The sequence below is a fragment of the Eubalaena glacialis genome, chromosome 6, assembly GCF_028564815.1.
Source record: "Eubalaena glacialis isolate mEubGla1 chromosome 6, mEubGla1.1.hap2.+ XY, whole genome shotgun sequence".
Classification (NCBI taxonomy): Eukaryota; Metazoa; Chordata; class Mammalia; order Artiodactyla; family Balaenidae; genus Eubalaena; species Eubalaena glacialis.
Genome location: NC_083721.1, coordinates 101,978,965 through 101,994,977, shown reverse-complemented (window position 1 = coordinate 101,994,977; position 16,013 = coordinate 101,978,965). Strand labels below are relative to the sequence as shown.

Genomic DNA, 16,013 nt, shown 5'->3' with positions numbered 1-16,013 from the left:
GTTATCTTTTCTGGATCAAGATATAATTATTGGGGATATATTTAATGGAATCCCTTATAGTACATAACTTTATATATAAAATAAACCTGTATTTCCCATTAATTAAAAAAAACTATATACAACTTTACATCCTCAAGGCTTGTACATAACAACACCTCTATAAGTTTCTTTAACTAAAAAAGTAAGTAAATTAATGCATACATGTTGAAAAATCAGCAGAGTAGAAATGTCACCTCCAAAAATCTAGATAAGTATTATGTAAATATCTCCTGTATTAAATATTTACTTGTGATAAAGTAAATTCTTTTTATATGCTATCTCAAAATTATATTAAAAATCTTATTGCCAGCATTTTAAAGTTAAAATTAGGATATTATTTAGAAGATGATTTTGCTACATCTGTAAGAGTTTATGACTTCTTACACCAAAGACTGACAGTCGAGTGTGAGACTTATATCTATATCGAATGAAAATAAAATAAATATTTATAAGCATTTATAAATCATTATATAAAGATACTCTTTTGGTCTCTTGGTCAAGTTGAAAATATTCAACTTTAATATTCAGGAAAAAGCAAATAAATACTTAAACTGAATTGTTAAAACTGCATTTTAGCAGTCTTTTGCATAAGAAAGTTCTATGGAAAAAATGAGTGAGCTAATTTCATAAAGAATACTTTGTTAACATTATTAAAATCTAGTAAGAATTTTGCATAATCAATACACAATAAATAACTTAAAATATAAATTTCTTGAAGTTTACTTACAATCCACAAGCCATCAAACTTCATCTGGTTATTGTAGAAATCTATAATTTCCCTTGTCCACCACTCTGCTGTGGAGTTCCTGAAGAAATCTGGAAAAGCTACATGAGCTCTGGAAGCCTGTAAAAACAAAATTTAGACCCACATATAGAAAGTCATAAGACAGACCAGTCAGTCAGACATTTATCTGTCAGATTCACAAGTGATAGTGAAGGCAGCCTGATCTCAACTTTAATGAATGTGTATGATTTTCCTCCAGCCACTCAAGCCTATGTGTGTCCTTAAATCTAAACTGAGTTTCTTATAGACAGCATATACAAAATTTACAAACTGTTAGCTAGACTAAGAATAAAAGAGAAGATGAGAATTACAGCTGATGTCACAGAAATAGAAAGGATCATAAGAGGACATGATAAATAATTATACAACAGACTGGATAACCTAGAAGAAATGGACACATTTCTAGTTTCAGACAACCTAACAATATCTGATGAGTAGAGATGCAAACATCCTCAACCAAAATATTAGCAATCACATTCAACAGCACATTAAAAGGATCATACACCATGAATAAGTGGGATTTTTCCCGGTGAGGCAAAGATTATTTAACATACAAAAATCAATCATTGTGATTAAGCACATCAACAGAACGAATGATAAAAATCACATGGTCATATCAATAAGCAATGCAGAAAATCTATTTGATAAAATTCAACACTCTTTCATGATAAAAACTCTCAACAAACAAGGAATAGAAAGAAATTACCTCAACATGATAAAGGTTCTATAATAAATGCCCACAGCTAATATCATACTCATTTAGAAAAAAACTTTCAGAATTTTAGTTCATATCAGAAACAAGGCAAGGATGCTCACTCTTGCCACTTCTATTTAACATAGTCCTGGCAATCCTAGCCCAAATAACTAGAAATAAATAAGGGGGGAAAAAAAGCATCTTAATCAGAAAGGAAGAAGTGAAAGTGTCCCTGTTTGTAGACGATGTAATCTTATATGTAGAAATCTCTAAAGAACACACACACACACAACTATTAGAACTAATAAATACATTCAGGAAAGTTGCAGGATACAAAATCAATATGCAAAAATCAGTTACATCTCTATAGACTAAAATAAACTGTTTGAAAGGAAAATAATCTTATTTACAGTAGCAACAAACAACAATAAAATACTTAGGAATAAACTTGACTAAGGAGATGAAAGATTTGTACACTGAAAACTACAAAACATTTCTGAAAGATATTGAAGAAGAAACAGAAAAGTAGAAAGATAATCCATGCTCATGAACTGAAATAATTAATATTGTTAAAATGTCCATAGTATTGAAAGCAATCTGTAGATTCAATGCAACCCCTGTCAAAATCCCAATGGCATCTTTTACAGAAATATAAAAAACAATTCTACAATGTATTTAGAACCATGAAAGTCCTTGAATAGGCAAAATAATCTTCAGTAAGTAGAACAAAGCTGAAGGCATCACATTTCCTGATTTCAAAATATATTCCAAAGCTACAGTAATTAAAAGTATGGTCTTGGCATAAAAATAAACACATAGGCCAATGGCACAGAATAAAGAGCCCAGAAATCAATCTACACATGTATAGTCAACTGATCTTTGACAAGGGTGCCAAGAATATACAATGAGTAAAGTATAGTCTATTTAATGAACGGTGCTGGGAAAACTGGATATTCACATGTGGAAGAATGAAATCAGATCCTTATCTTACACCGTAGACAAAAATCAAACCACAATGGACTAAAGACCTAAATGTAACACCCGAAACTGTAAAACTTCTAGGAAAAAACATGAGGGAAAAGCTTCATGACAATGGTCTTGGCAAAGATTTTATGGATATGACACCAAAAGCACAGGCAAAAAACCAAAAATAGACCAGTGAGACTACATCAAACTAAAAAGTTTTTGCACAGAATAAGAAACAATCAACAAAGTGAAAAGGTAACCTACAACCCAATAGAGAAAACACTATAACCCACTTAGAAAATGGGCAAAGATTTGAATAGACATTTCTCTAAAGAACACGTACAAATGGCCAACAGATAGATAAAAGATGTTCAACATCACTAGGCATCAGGGAAATGCAAATCAAAACCGCAGTGAGATATCACCTCACACCTGTTGGGATGTCTATTATCCAAAAAACAGGGAAAACAAGTGTTGGTGAAGATGTAGATAAATTGGAAGCCTGTACACTGTTCGTGGGAATGAAAAATGGTGCAGCCACTGAGAAAAACAGTATTAAAATTCTTCCAAAAATTAAAAATAGAACTACCATATGATCCAGCACTCCCATTTGGGGACATTTATCCAAAAAGACCTAAAACCAGGATCTTGAAGAGGTATCTGAACTCCTATATTTATTGCTGCATTATATACAAGAGTGAAGATATTGAAATAAATTAAATGTCCATTGATGGATGAATTGATAAAGAAAATGTGGTATATACAATGGAATTCTATTCAGTCTTTAAAAAGAAGGAGATTCTCCAATACGGGGCAACATGAATAAACCTTAAGGACACTATGCTGAGTAAAATCAGCCATTTATAGAAAGACAAATACTGCACAATTCCACTTATATGAGGTATCTAAAATAGTCAAACTCACAGAATCTGAGAGTTGAATGGTAGTTGCCAGGGGCTGGGGTTCCAAGGGTAATTGGGAGTTGCTATTCAATAGTCATAAAGTGTCAATTACACGAGATGAATAAGTTCTAGTGATCTGCTGTACAACACTGTCCCTAGGGTGAAGGATGCTATAACTTAAACTTAAAATTTTAAGAGTAAGTGTCATGTTAAGCATTCTTACTACAAAAAAAAATTAAATTAAAAAAAAAGAATTGTTCCTTGGATTAAATACAATAAAATGTAAAATTGCTTCATAGAGTGACTGAAACATGTTGGTATTTAAAAAAATAAATAAATCTGACTTAATATGGTCTGATATAGAGAATTAGAAAATAAGCCATCACTTTTTTAAGGAAAGTATTCAAATTGAATTATTGGTCAAAGTCATCATTAAATCTCAGTGCTGAATTTCTTTCAGTTAAATAGTTAATCAATATGAAACTTACATTAACAGCTTCATCTATTAGACTTTCATCTTTTGTTACATTTGGCAAATCTGGCCAAACCTACAAAGAGAGAAGAAATGGGAAACCAGTTCAAAATAAATTCAGTGTGGTATGACTGTTGTAAACAAAGTGTAATAGAGTTTTAGAAGCATATTACAGACTCAAGATCCCCAGATCAGTAATTCCTTCAATTATTTTTTTTCAGTTTGTGTTCTGGTATATGTATCATTTGCAAACTAGTCCCATTTTCCATATTAATCTCCTCTTTAGTAGGGCAAATAAGGAAAAGAATACCATCCTTTGTGGTCGGTAGCGATTTTGAAAACAATGCATGTAACCAAAAGGTCTGGTCAAGAATTAATAGGAAAAGCATATTCTAAATTTAATTTAATGTGGTATATTAAAACTCTTTCTACAATTACTCCAGGATTAAAATCTAAAAACAAAAAGTATATTTTTATATGAAAGGAATTGAAGATCTGAGTTGGATGATGCCATGCTGAGGCAAATATCCTCTTGGTTTTTGCAGTTAGTACTAAATCCTCCTCTGTCCCACATGCCTACTCCAGCCCCTGCCCCCTTGCCTACCAATGTTTTCTTCTACCGCAACCACAGACACAGAACAGAGCCCAAATACAATCAGGCCAAAAGCTCTGGGATTTGAATCTATGTTGTAGAAATTAGAAAGTCCCATATAAAAATGTAAATAATCCACAGAGTGGTAATTACATACAAGGAATTAGTTGCTGATAGAGAATAGTGCTTGAAAGGTAGAAATCTGAGAAAATGTATAGAATGAGAACATAAAATGAGGAGAAAGTAAGAAGAAAAAAAATCCCTTTCTATAGCCAGTAATGTATACCTGTAATGTTTCTTAAAACATTGTGATTTTTCACTGTTTATCACATAATTTTTTCTATTTTACTTTTACCTTTTTATTTTGAAATATTTTCAGACTTATAGAAACGTCACAAACATTGTACCTAGTGTTTTTCTATATACTTCACTGTGCTTCCCCTAATATTAACATATTTATAACCACTGTACGATTATCAAAACCAAGAAACTAACATTAGTAGAATATTATTAACTAATCTACAGTCCATGTTCAAATTTCACCACTTTTATCACTAAAATTCTATTTTTGGTCCAAGATCCAAAAAGGCTCCCATATTTCATTTAATTACATCTCCCATTATGGGATTTTTTTCATTCTAGTTATAACTAGTGGATTTTTTCTTTACTCTTTATACGTAAGCCAAATCAGGATGCTTTCTATAATGTGTTAATATACACAGGTCAGGATATTATTGCTTAAATGAAATACAATGAATTATATTCCCTGTTCAAGTCAGGAATACTATAAGTATAGCTTTTACAAACATTGTTTCTTTTATCAATGAGATGTTTTTAAGAGAAGTACAAACATTTAAATGACCCATGTAGTATAGAATAACGAATAACCATATTATTAATGTCAGTTTTATAATAAAACACAAGAGGTACCAAGAAATATAATAAAAGACAATTTAAAGATGAAACAAATAGTATTTGGACATAGGACATATAAATTCTTTCTTTGTTTCTAATAATTTGGATTGAACTCAAAGAGTATTATTTTATTTATTACCTATTAAGTCATTACATCTCTCCCTCTGAATATGTTTTTAACTGTGGCTTAATTAAATAGAAACTTTCAAATAGCATTTTTATACTTATTTTCTTTCAAGATATCAATTCAGTACCTTTGCCCAACAAATATCATTGGTGTTAGGCCATTTGATAAAGACATCTTTCTCTTGTCCTCTTTCAAAGGCAGGATAAGGCTTCGTTTCATTTCCTGAAATTGCTGGATCCTAAAATTAAAATGAAATACAATCCAGGTAACCATGGTATAAAAGTATAGCCACTTGAGTAGCTGTTATAAAATGTTAGAATTTTCCATTATTAGATTATCATTACGTTGTATTCTCACATGGACTGACAAAGGGGCTGATGGCATAAACTTGTTTGTTCTAGTTAGATTGTCTTCTAAATTCCCTAGAAGGAAAATTTAAGAACTTTTGAAAATGTATTAGCTATGATTTCAAGCAAGATTACAGGTGTTTTTTGCTTTGTTTTTATTTCTCCATGGGATTTCTGGTTACCTACCTTGCTTTCTGTAAGATATTGATGAAATATTCTTCCCACTGAATCACTAACTTTTTTTTTATAAATTTATTTATTTATTTATTTTTGGCTGCGTTGGGTCTTCGTTGCTGCGCGCAGGCTTTCCCTACTTGTGGCAAGCGGGGGCTTCTCTTGTTGCGGAGCACGGGCTCTAGGCACGCGGGCTTCAGTAGTTGTGGCACATACGCTCAGTGTAGTTGTGGCTCGCGGGCTCTAGAGCACAGGCTCAGTAGTTGTGGCGCACAGGCTTAGTTGCTCCGTGGCATGTGGGGTCTTCCCAGACCAGGGCTCAAACCCGTGTCCCTTGCGTTGGCAGGCGGATTCTTAACCACTGTGCCACCAGGGAAGCCCCTGAATCACTAACTTAAAGGAAAATTTTTAAACATGACAAGCATAAGAAGCAGTCCCAGGGAATAAGTTGAGAATTGTATAGGAATAGAAAATCCATCATCCCTTTGTGATAGTGTCTGTAAATTGAGACCAGTCTGTAGCTTGGGTGATTACTAGAAAACAACCTGCCTTTGATTCCCAGCTTTATTTAGTCTTAAATCTCTAAGGATACACCTAAGAATGAAGGTAGCCTGTGGCAGCCATGTAAATGAAATGAAGTGTTAAAGGAAGAAAGATTTAGATTTGGGAGTACAATCCAAAATTATATACTTCATATTTTGAAACACCTTTTCCTTCCTCATTCAGGAGAGAAATCTTAACAAAACTAAGATAATAAGGCTCAGATAGAATATAAAATATAAACACTGACCAGGACAATAATGTATCTCATCCCCTCACTTCTTATTTTGTCAACAAACTGAGGAAGGTCACGGAATTCTTCATCAATCGTAAAGTCTAGTTGCCTGTCCATGTAATCAATGTCTGTGTATTGAACATCCTGAAAGATATGAGAATTTTAGTGGGGTAAGATTCAATAGAGTGAGTTTGCCACATTCTATTATACTTATGAAAGTAATAGCAATATGAAAGTTTCAATTCCTAAGAGAATTCATCAAGTAATGTAATGTTCAATAAATAAAAGTAGCATGTATAGATGCAAAATATTCTAAGAGCAAGTTCGTGTAAGTGCTCTGTTTTGTTAACAGTTCATTAAATAGTAATTTTGATTTAGAAGTACAAATTCTCTCAAATCAGTATCTTTTGTTATATAATTTCCAAAGGAAATAGGAAGACACAGGAATAAAGGACTTATGAGGTTATGAAATTATATTAAATGGCAATTTGGAATTTTGTACAATATATAGAAATAGGTATTGCTCTATTTCTGGAAACACAAAGCAAATATGGGATAATTTCAAATAATTCTAATATTGCCAAAGGGGAAGAAAGAATTATTAGTAAATCCATCAATAATTATAAAATTATTCTTTTATTATCCACCAAAGTCATTTTTGAAATAACAGCCCAAGCTTAAATAAGCAAAATATTGTTTACAAGTAGGTATTTACAAATATATTTAAACTAATAAATACTTTATGAAATCTTTAATTTAGGCCGTAATAACATTTAAAAAATTATTTTCTGTTAATAGACCATTTCTTCTTCTAGGTGTTATAAAAATACGGCTAGCATAGTAGACCTAATAATGAAAAAATCTCCTTTTTAAAACACTTTTTTCACTTGTGTATTGCTACATCATCAACCTAAACAATTAATTTCCCTATAATAATGTATTCAGGAACCATATATTGGATTCTACTATATGTACTGATGTCTTATAAATGAGGTCCTTCTTACTCTTCTTAGAATGAGTTCTTATATACAAAGCATCCTAGATTTCAATGTTTAAATGTTACCAGGAGGATCCCTGAGATTCCTTAATGTTGCTAAAAAATAAAAATCACAAGAAGTGATTATTTCTGGATACTTAAGAATATTTAGTTTCCCAAACACTGAGGGAAGAAGATATTCTGCAAGCCAACTAATTCTGTATTCTAATATGACAACTATTGTCTATTCCATGGCAAAAATCATTGTTTCACCTCGAATTCTTTTTCTGTAATTTGTCACATTAGTTGATGAAATAGGTTCCTATGGACTCTTACTCTCATTTAACGAGAAGAGAAGAAATGTGTTTGACTACCTATGAGACCCAAAGCTTCTGAGAGAAAAGCAAGTGCACAGTGACTTGTTTAGTACAACTCACAGTCATGGAACAGGGGAGAAAGAAGGAAAAGGAATGGTATTATCCCTTTACTTTATCTATCTGATAAAGACTACTAATAAAATCTCATATCCAATTCATTTGGCGCTACTAACAAGCACTGATTTTTGCCAAATACTTAAAATAATTTTAAAGTATATGTGTTTAATTATTTCATTCTGCTTTTATAGATGACATATTTAACACCGTTTTAAAAATTGATATACATACATAGGGGATCTGAGCAGCCACCATGTCATTATATACTTCTTCAACTTGTGAAGTGTTTCTGTACCCATAAAGACATAACTGGAATCCCAAAGCCCAATAAGGTGGCATGACTGGTTGGCCAATTACCTTTGAAAAAAAATTTATTTGTGAACAAAGAGAAATACTTTATATTATAAAAAAACTTTATTTTTTTTTAAATGTGCAATCATACTCTATGGTATTGCTTTGTTGCGACTTCTGGGGATGGGCCCAAAAACATATAAAAGTCCAAGATTCCTCCAATTATGCGATATGTTAGAGCAGGAGTTGGTTGAAATGTAACATCTGGAAGTCCAAAATATGATTACATTTTTATCTATGTTATTATTTTATTAAAGAGTCACATAAAATATGATAAACTAAAAAAAATTGTTTTACCCATTGCATTGCTGTTAAGTAAGAGAACTCCATGAGCATGGCTCTCATCTTCCAGAGCCATGTAATAGGGATGAAATCCGTAGGAATTAAGTTTATACTAAAATTTAAAAAAAAACAACATAATATATATTTAAATAATAATAGAATGTGAATTTTGTAAATGTAATATTTAAATTCACTCTACGATTGAACCTAGGAATTTAAATGTTCCTTCATTGCACACATAAACTATGATTGAATTAAACACATTTTTTTAGAAAATAATCTATTTATTATTTGAAGTGTTACTGCATTTGAGAATGCGAATGAATATACATATGTGTAACACTCACAAATACTGCCACATTAACTTACGTAAAAAACCATTGGTTTTAGAATAGTTGGGTTTCTTTTCACAGGTTATGTGCCTTAATTTATTTATAAATTTGTACTTCCTTTTTAATAAGAGAATGTTCTATAAATGATTAAACTGATCAAAGTACTCAAACTCCTTAAGTACTTAATGTGATAATATTTAAGTTTACATAATATTTTGATAATATTTTAAACAATAATATGTTGTTTATATACAAAGCATTTAATCTCATTTTCAGCTAGATCTTTTCATTTTTCACAATAGAAAATCTATACTCAGGGACATGAAATATCTTGTCAAGGTTACAAAACTTACAAGTTGATGATCCCTAATCAAATTTATATCATTGACACACACTGAATCCCAGTAACTGATTAGCATGTGAAAGAAAATTTATATATTGAGAATCAAGGTTATATTAACCTAATAATGCCAATACTAATGTTGAAGGGTTTTTTTTTTGTTTTTTTTTTTGGCCCCGCTGCAGGGCATGCGGGATCTTACTTCCCCGACCAGGGATTGAACCCATGCCCTGCAGTAGGAGCATGGAGTCTTAACCACTGGGCTGCCAGGGAAGTCCCTGAAGGATTTTAAAGAGGTAAATTTTGGTAGAACATATTCTTTCAAATGGAATAAATGAAAAACAGCCTTCATAAGTCTGAACTGTTGTGATACAAATAAAAGTTGTATGAACACCTGACGATAAAAAGTTGTATGAGCATCTAACAATTCAGTATGACATTATACACATTTATAATCTCATACTGAATATATCCTTTAAGTTCACATCACATGTGAAAAATGGAAATGAGCTAGTATTTTTATTAAAATGTATTTTCCATTATATGTTTAGAATAATTATAGTTTATATCAATTGTGCAATGTATTAAATATTCATGAAATGTACACCATTAATAAGACAAAACATTGGGAAAAATGATATGAGCATATAAAAACATTTTTTAAAGCTGTAACTTGCAATATAACCTCATAAAAATGCACAACTGCAGCTTAGGGTAACAAAGGAAAAAGCATCAAATCTTTATCTAAGGAGTAGAAAAAAATTTCAAGGAGAAGCCAGTTATTTTCTAAAAGCTGAAAGTAAACATGTATTTGACAGGGAATTCTGAATCTGAATGCTCTTTCTATGCAGTTGAGAGGGTAAGGAATTGGGTCACAACCTCACTTCTCACTGTAGTCAATGATGTTATCCATTCGATCCTCTACTTTCACCTGTAATTTATGGTGACTTTTCATTTGTTTTTCAGAAAATCACTCTAGCAGCTCTTGCGATTTCTAGCCCCCTTTCATTGTTTCAATATTGAAGTACAGGCCTACAAAGAAGTGGCTGGGGTCTGAATCATGGTCTTAGTTGCCACTTGGGGTAGTCAAATATTGGTACCTACACCAGGTGGTTGGTCTCTTGTGAACATTCCCCAAGTATGCCAGTTCAGATCTCGCTTAAATGCGGTGTGTTCCACTTCCCCAAAACCATATATATATTCTGATGGCAGGCGTGTAGATATTTGAATGAACTGGTTGTTAAAAGCAAATCCAGGAAGGCGAGAATCCCAGCTGAAAACAAAAGAAAACAATTCAATTCCTGTATACACATACAAATAGTATCACAAATAATAATGGTAATTCTTTCTTAGGTGATATAAAAATCAACAGTATTTTTCTCTATAGGCCTTATCATACCCAGATACAAATGGAAATAGATAATTTTTCCAATACATTTTTTTGGCTAAGTTAAGGAATATCTAAAATATGTTTCATGTATTCATATATTCATAATCATATTATGGCTACCTGTTTGTCTTTAGACATATATTGCTTTTTAAAATAAAATTAATATAAAGTTATAAGTAATATATGACCTAGAAGTAATATATGTCCTAGGAATTGAAAGTCCTTTATTGTCCTGTTCCCTTGAGATAATCAGTAAATTTTTACTATATATAGAATAAAAAGAAATCAATATCAAAATAAACTATAAGGTATAATGGATATTTTAATTCTAAACTCTATTGCTATTCCCAATTATTTTCTTCTTCTTTTGTTTTGTATTTATAAAAACATGTGTTTATGAAGAAATCCAGAAGAAATGTGTTACAGAGAATGTCATTTGCAAGAAGAAGATAAAAGAAGAAGAAAATAAAGTTGGCAGGGAAAGGAAACATAAGTATTAAAAAGAATTTGAGACATATTCAAATTTTTATATTAATGATTTTGGAAAAGTATTTACTAAAGAATAATGTTTCCTGAATAATGATAAATAATGCCTCTGCATCAGGAATTTTCTACAAAATCATTTTGCTTCTTATCCTTTGGAACAAAACTATTATCATAACAACAAAATTTTAAAACAATATAAACATAATTTTCTTCATTATTTGTATCCATACTGACAATACCTGAACACATCGTGACAGCATCTTGTAAAGGATAGCAGGGCAAGCTTAAATTATATAGAAGTATCTTTTAATACACTGTAGTTTGTAGAGCTTTTTACCAAATAAAGGTAATATTTTAAAATTTATATTTATTCATTAGACATAAAAACATATCTATATGTGTATATCTTAATTTCCTTTCATCAATTCCTGGCAAAGATAGTATTAACTCTATCAAATTACAGGACCAAAAAACTCCAATTTCAATAGTTCTAATAAAATATTTACATAACACATTTCCAACTACTTATTTTGACAACACTCATCATGCTTTTCAATAGGAGTCTTGGTCTTGGTTCTCAACTTGACTAGAAGAATGGGTCTGATATTTAATAATGAAATTCATCACATCCAAAGTGTAAATAAAATTTTACACCAATTGTTAATGGTTTGCTAACTTTAGTTTTTAAATATAAAATAAGCCAAATTATTTAATACATACACCTAAAACCACTTTTGGTGTGATGACATGCTAGCACAGTGAAAATATCCTTCATATCAAATAATTGAATCACTTACATAACTCTTCCTGTGCTTCTCCTTCGAATCTGGATGCCAAAAGGATTTTCCTTGATTTCAACATCATAAAGTCTATTTTCATAAGTACTTGTCGGTGTAGCTGGAATGTTTAATGGTACTGGAACTTCATATCTCTTATTTTGGGGGTCATAAATCTATTACAGAGAAATAATGAAAACAGATATGTTTTGTTCTTATTGCCAACATATTAGGTACATATCATTAAATAATTTAAATAATGGTTCAAACAAGAATATTTAGAATTCTTATCATAATTTTGTATCCATGGGCCATATATCTATATAGAATTCCATACACATACATAGACATGTAATGGACTCAAATTATGTACTGTATTTTACCTGTTTTAATGTTTTATAATTCATTTTTCCATACAATGAGAAATCTTCAAAAAGAGAAGTTTAAAGCTAAATATTCACTTATATGCATACACAAAATTATTTATCACCTCATGGTTAGACAAAGTTGTTTCAATATTTTTGCCTTATGTATGATCTCACAATGAATATTGATGCTAATTTATCTTCATTCATGTCTTTATTTCCTCAGTACATTACTTATGTGATAGTATTAGGTCAGAGTATTCTAACATTTGTAGAATCCTTGATAAACTATTGGTAAACTGTTTTCCACAATTAGTGTACTAATTAATATTCTCACTAAAATGTGTACTGTAATACTATTATATGTTAAACTAAAAAGCATTTATTTCTCAAACTGTCATTTATTTCCTTGCTGATGAGGATAAACCATTTTCTACATGATTATTCAACATTTAGCTTTCCCATTCTTTGTATTTGCCTTTAGTTCCTTTTATTTTTAATGAGTATAAGTACTTTAATATTTTATTCCAAATTTTATTTCTTCTTCTGTTAAATGTCTGCTTGTGAGGTCTTAATATTTTTCTTGATTGTATGAGTTGAAATTGCTTTCCATTTGTCATATATGAGTCAGTACTATTTCTAATAGTTTTCTTAATGGATTCACTTGGAGCTGTTAAGTAAAAAATAATTGCTAAGTGTAACTATTGAAAGAAATTATCTCTTTTGTATTTCTTATTGCATTGGCCAGAAAATTCAGATCACTGTTTAAAAAGAAATAATGGAAACAGTAAGCATCCTATTGTGTTTATTTTTTTCTGTTTTGTTTATTTTAATGGGACAACCAACATTGTCCAATTCTAAGCGATTTATCAATTTATCAAGAATTTAAATAATTAAAAAATCACCACTATATGTTTAATTATTCACAAAGTTAGCAAAACCAAAAACATTTATTTATTGTTCATCTAGCTATGAGCTCTGTAGGAAAAAAAAGCTTTACTTTATAGAATCAAAATGTCATCAACCCAATTAATAATCCTTAGTATTACATGAAAAATCCAAGCACCAAATCTATTTAAAATCTGTCTTGAGAGATGAATCATGCATTGAGATAGTTTATATTAAACATACCTTAAACTGCAGCATATCATCTTTATGATATTTCACCTCCACATGAAGAGTTGGGATGGGATCAGAAGGTAGCTTTATTCGAGCTTTTACAGTATTCAGCTGGAGGTCAGCTGTTATACCCACTGATGAGTAATGAGTTGACTGGACTAAGTAAGAGTTGTCTTCTTTAGGAAAGTAACACTCAGGTGCTTTGGATCCTAAAGGAGCCTAAAAACAAGACAAGTTCATTGTCAGAAATTGTAAACATTGTAATATTAAAAAAAAAAAAAAAGATAGACATGTTAATCACATGTTGTCTGATTTACAAATGTTACTGTTTAATACTAAAATGAAATTGCAGTCATAGCACAAAATATCTATTAGGCAACATGACACACCATGTACTAAAATGTTTAGAATATTTATATTTTGACTCTAAAGATAGACAGGTAGAGCAGAACAATCAAATGTCATAGTTTTTCAATTCAGAATATAGATGATTGTGTTGTCTCTGAAAATAATTAAGTATACTACTCATAACTTTTGATCCTAACCTTGTTTTTACACTTCATATTGATTACTGCCTTTTTTCTGTGTAAAATGACTCTACAATAACCCTCAGAGTGGCGTGAATTTAAAGTTCTTTTCTTTTACTTATAATCAAAGTATATTATTCCTTATTTCATGACTGGTCTTTCTATTGGTTAATTACATCCTGACCAGTATTATAATAGGAATTGTGGCCAAAGATCAGGGCTAATTGGTTTGTATAGGGGTGGAAGCTAAGACTTCAGAAAAAGAATGAAACAATATAGCATTGATGGCCAGTTGCATTACCACAATCCATTCTCCCATCTTTCTTATTAAATTAATATATTGTTGGAAGAAGCAATGTGCCCATCTATATTTCCCAGTCTCTTTTGAGGAAGTTGTATGTGACTCCCCCCAAATCTCCTTAAAAGAAAAGGATATAAGCTGATTAAATTAGGATATCCTTTGCTCTTCCACTTTCCAGGCCTGGAATGCATATGTAATTGTATAATAAAACATTGTGGATGAAAGACAAATGATAAATAGGGGACATTGACAACATTTAGACACCAGAATATTAGGCCTGGGATTTTTTCTGTAATAGAAAAATAAATCCTGTCTTGTTTAACCCAATCAGATTTTAGGTCTCTGATACTTTCAGCTTCAAGCAATCCTTAACTGATAGGAATACTTCAGTACTCATTTCAAAGGCATGGAATCAAGTGCCAATGGAACCAGGAAAATGATCGACTTTAGAAAACGACTTTAGAAAGTCTGTATATGTCTGCTTCATAGCTATCTTTCTGCCCAGTATCACTTTCTCTTTATCATTTTATGTGTTCTCATTTATCTTTTTTGGTAGTTTATCAGCATTGTTATTTTTTGTAGTTAGGATGAAAATAATCTTGTGATTTAATTTATGGAAACTGTATAAATCCCATCTAAACCACCCCTTTTCATATAATCTCAATCCCTTTGTCCCTCACTTGCTTTCTTATACTCAGTTGCAAAACAACAATGCTGGGAAAAAAACCTATCCTCTACATTCTTGGTGCCTACAATTGTGTGGCTGAATGGCTTGAAAAATGCACACAATCATGTAGACTGCTCTCCCTTTATATAATCATGAAACTTAGAGTAGGCCCAAAAGATGCAATCATACTATATTTGCCTAGTTCACTCACTATCACACTGCCCTGAAAAACATTTTCCTTTTTTCTCCAGTCACAAAAAACCCTCCCTATTCTCATCATCTCCTAATGATTTCCGTTAGTATTTTAGTATAGAAAGGAAAGCAATTGGGAGAAAAATCAGAACAAAACACCACAACTACCCAGCCACCTCTTTACCTCCTGTTACAAAATATGTATGGTCTACGCTTCTAAGGTGAACCATTTCATTCGTGCACCCAATCCCACGCCTCCTTGCCAACGAAGACATTTCTCCTGCAATTCTCAATTCTCTGTCCTGCATCACTAATATTCCACTTATTATAGGTTATTCTCAATGGCATAAACCAATTTGATTTCTCCCATCTTAAAAGAAACTGTCACCTCACTCATTTCTCCAATTACTGCTCTATTTTTTTATGCTTTCCTTAGAGCAAAATATAAAAGGTTCGCCATATTCACTATCTCTAATTTGTCTCTTCATTCTTACTGGAATCTCATTCTCACTCTGACCAGGCTTTAACTCCCAGCACTCCATCAGTATTTCTCTTGTAATAGTTACCAAAGACTTCCATGCTGCCAAATCCATACTTCAGTTTCTAGTTCTTATTTTACTGATTTATAAGTATAATTTGCACAGTTGATAATTTTCTCTGTCTTGAAACGCCTTGTTCACTTGGCTGA

General features: G+C 31.3%; 1 protein-coding gene across 1 annotated transcript in view; it reads right to left on the bottom strand.

Moving 5' to 3' along the window:
- SI (sucrase-isomaltase) overlaps nucleotides 1-16,013 on the bottom strand; it is a 102,796-nt gene that overhangs the window by 25,504 nt on the left and 61,279 nt on the right. The window contains exons 25-34 of the mRNA XM_061193469.1: nucleotides 13,651-13,857; nucleotides 12,176-12,330; nucleotides 10,607-10,775; nucleotides 8,846-8,942; nucleotides 8,640-8,752; nucleotides 8,429-8,554; nucleotides 6,803-6,931; nucleotides 5,619-5,729; nucleotides 3,874-3,933; nucleotides 767-883 (exon numbers count right to left, since the gene is read on the bottom strand). Coding sequence (XP_061049452.1) covers nucleotides 767-883; nucleotides 3,874-3,933; nucleotides 5,619-5,729; nucleotides 6,803-6,931; nucleotides 8,429-8,554; nucleotides 8,640-8,752; nucleotides 8,846-8,942; nucleotides 10,607-10,775; nucleotides 12,176-12,330; nucleotides 13,651-13,857 — 1,284 coding nt within the window. The remainder of the gene's footprint in view (nucleotides 1-766; nucleotides 884-3,873; nucleotides 3,934-5,618; nucleotides 5,730-6,802; nucleotides 6,932-8,428; nucleotides 8,555-8,639; nucleotides 8,753-8,845; nucleotides 8,943-10,606; nucleotides 10,776-12,175; nucleotides 12,331-13,650; nucleotides 13,858-16,013) is intronic.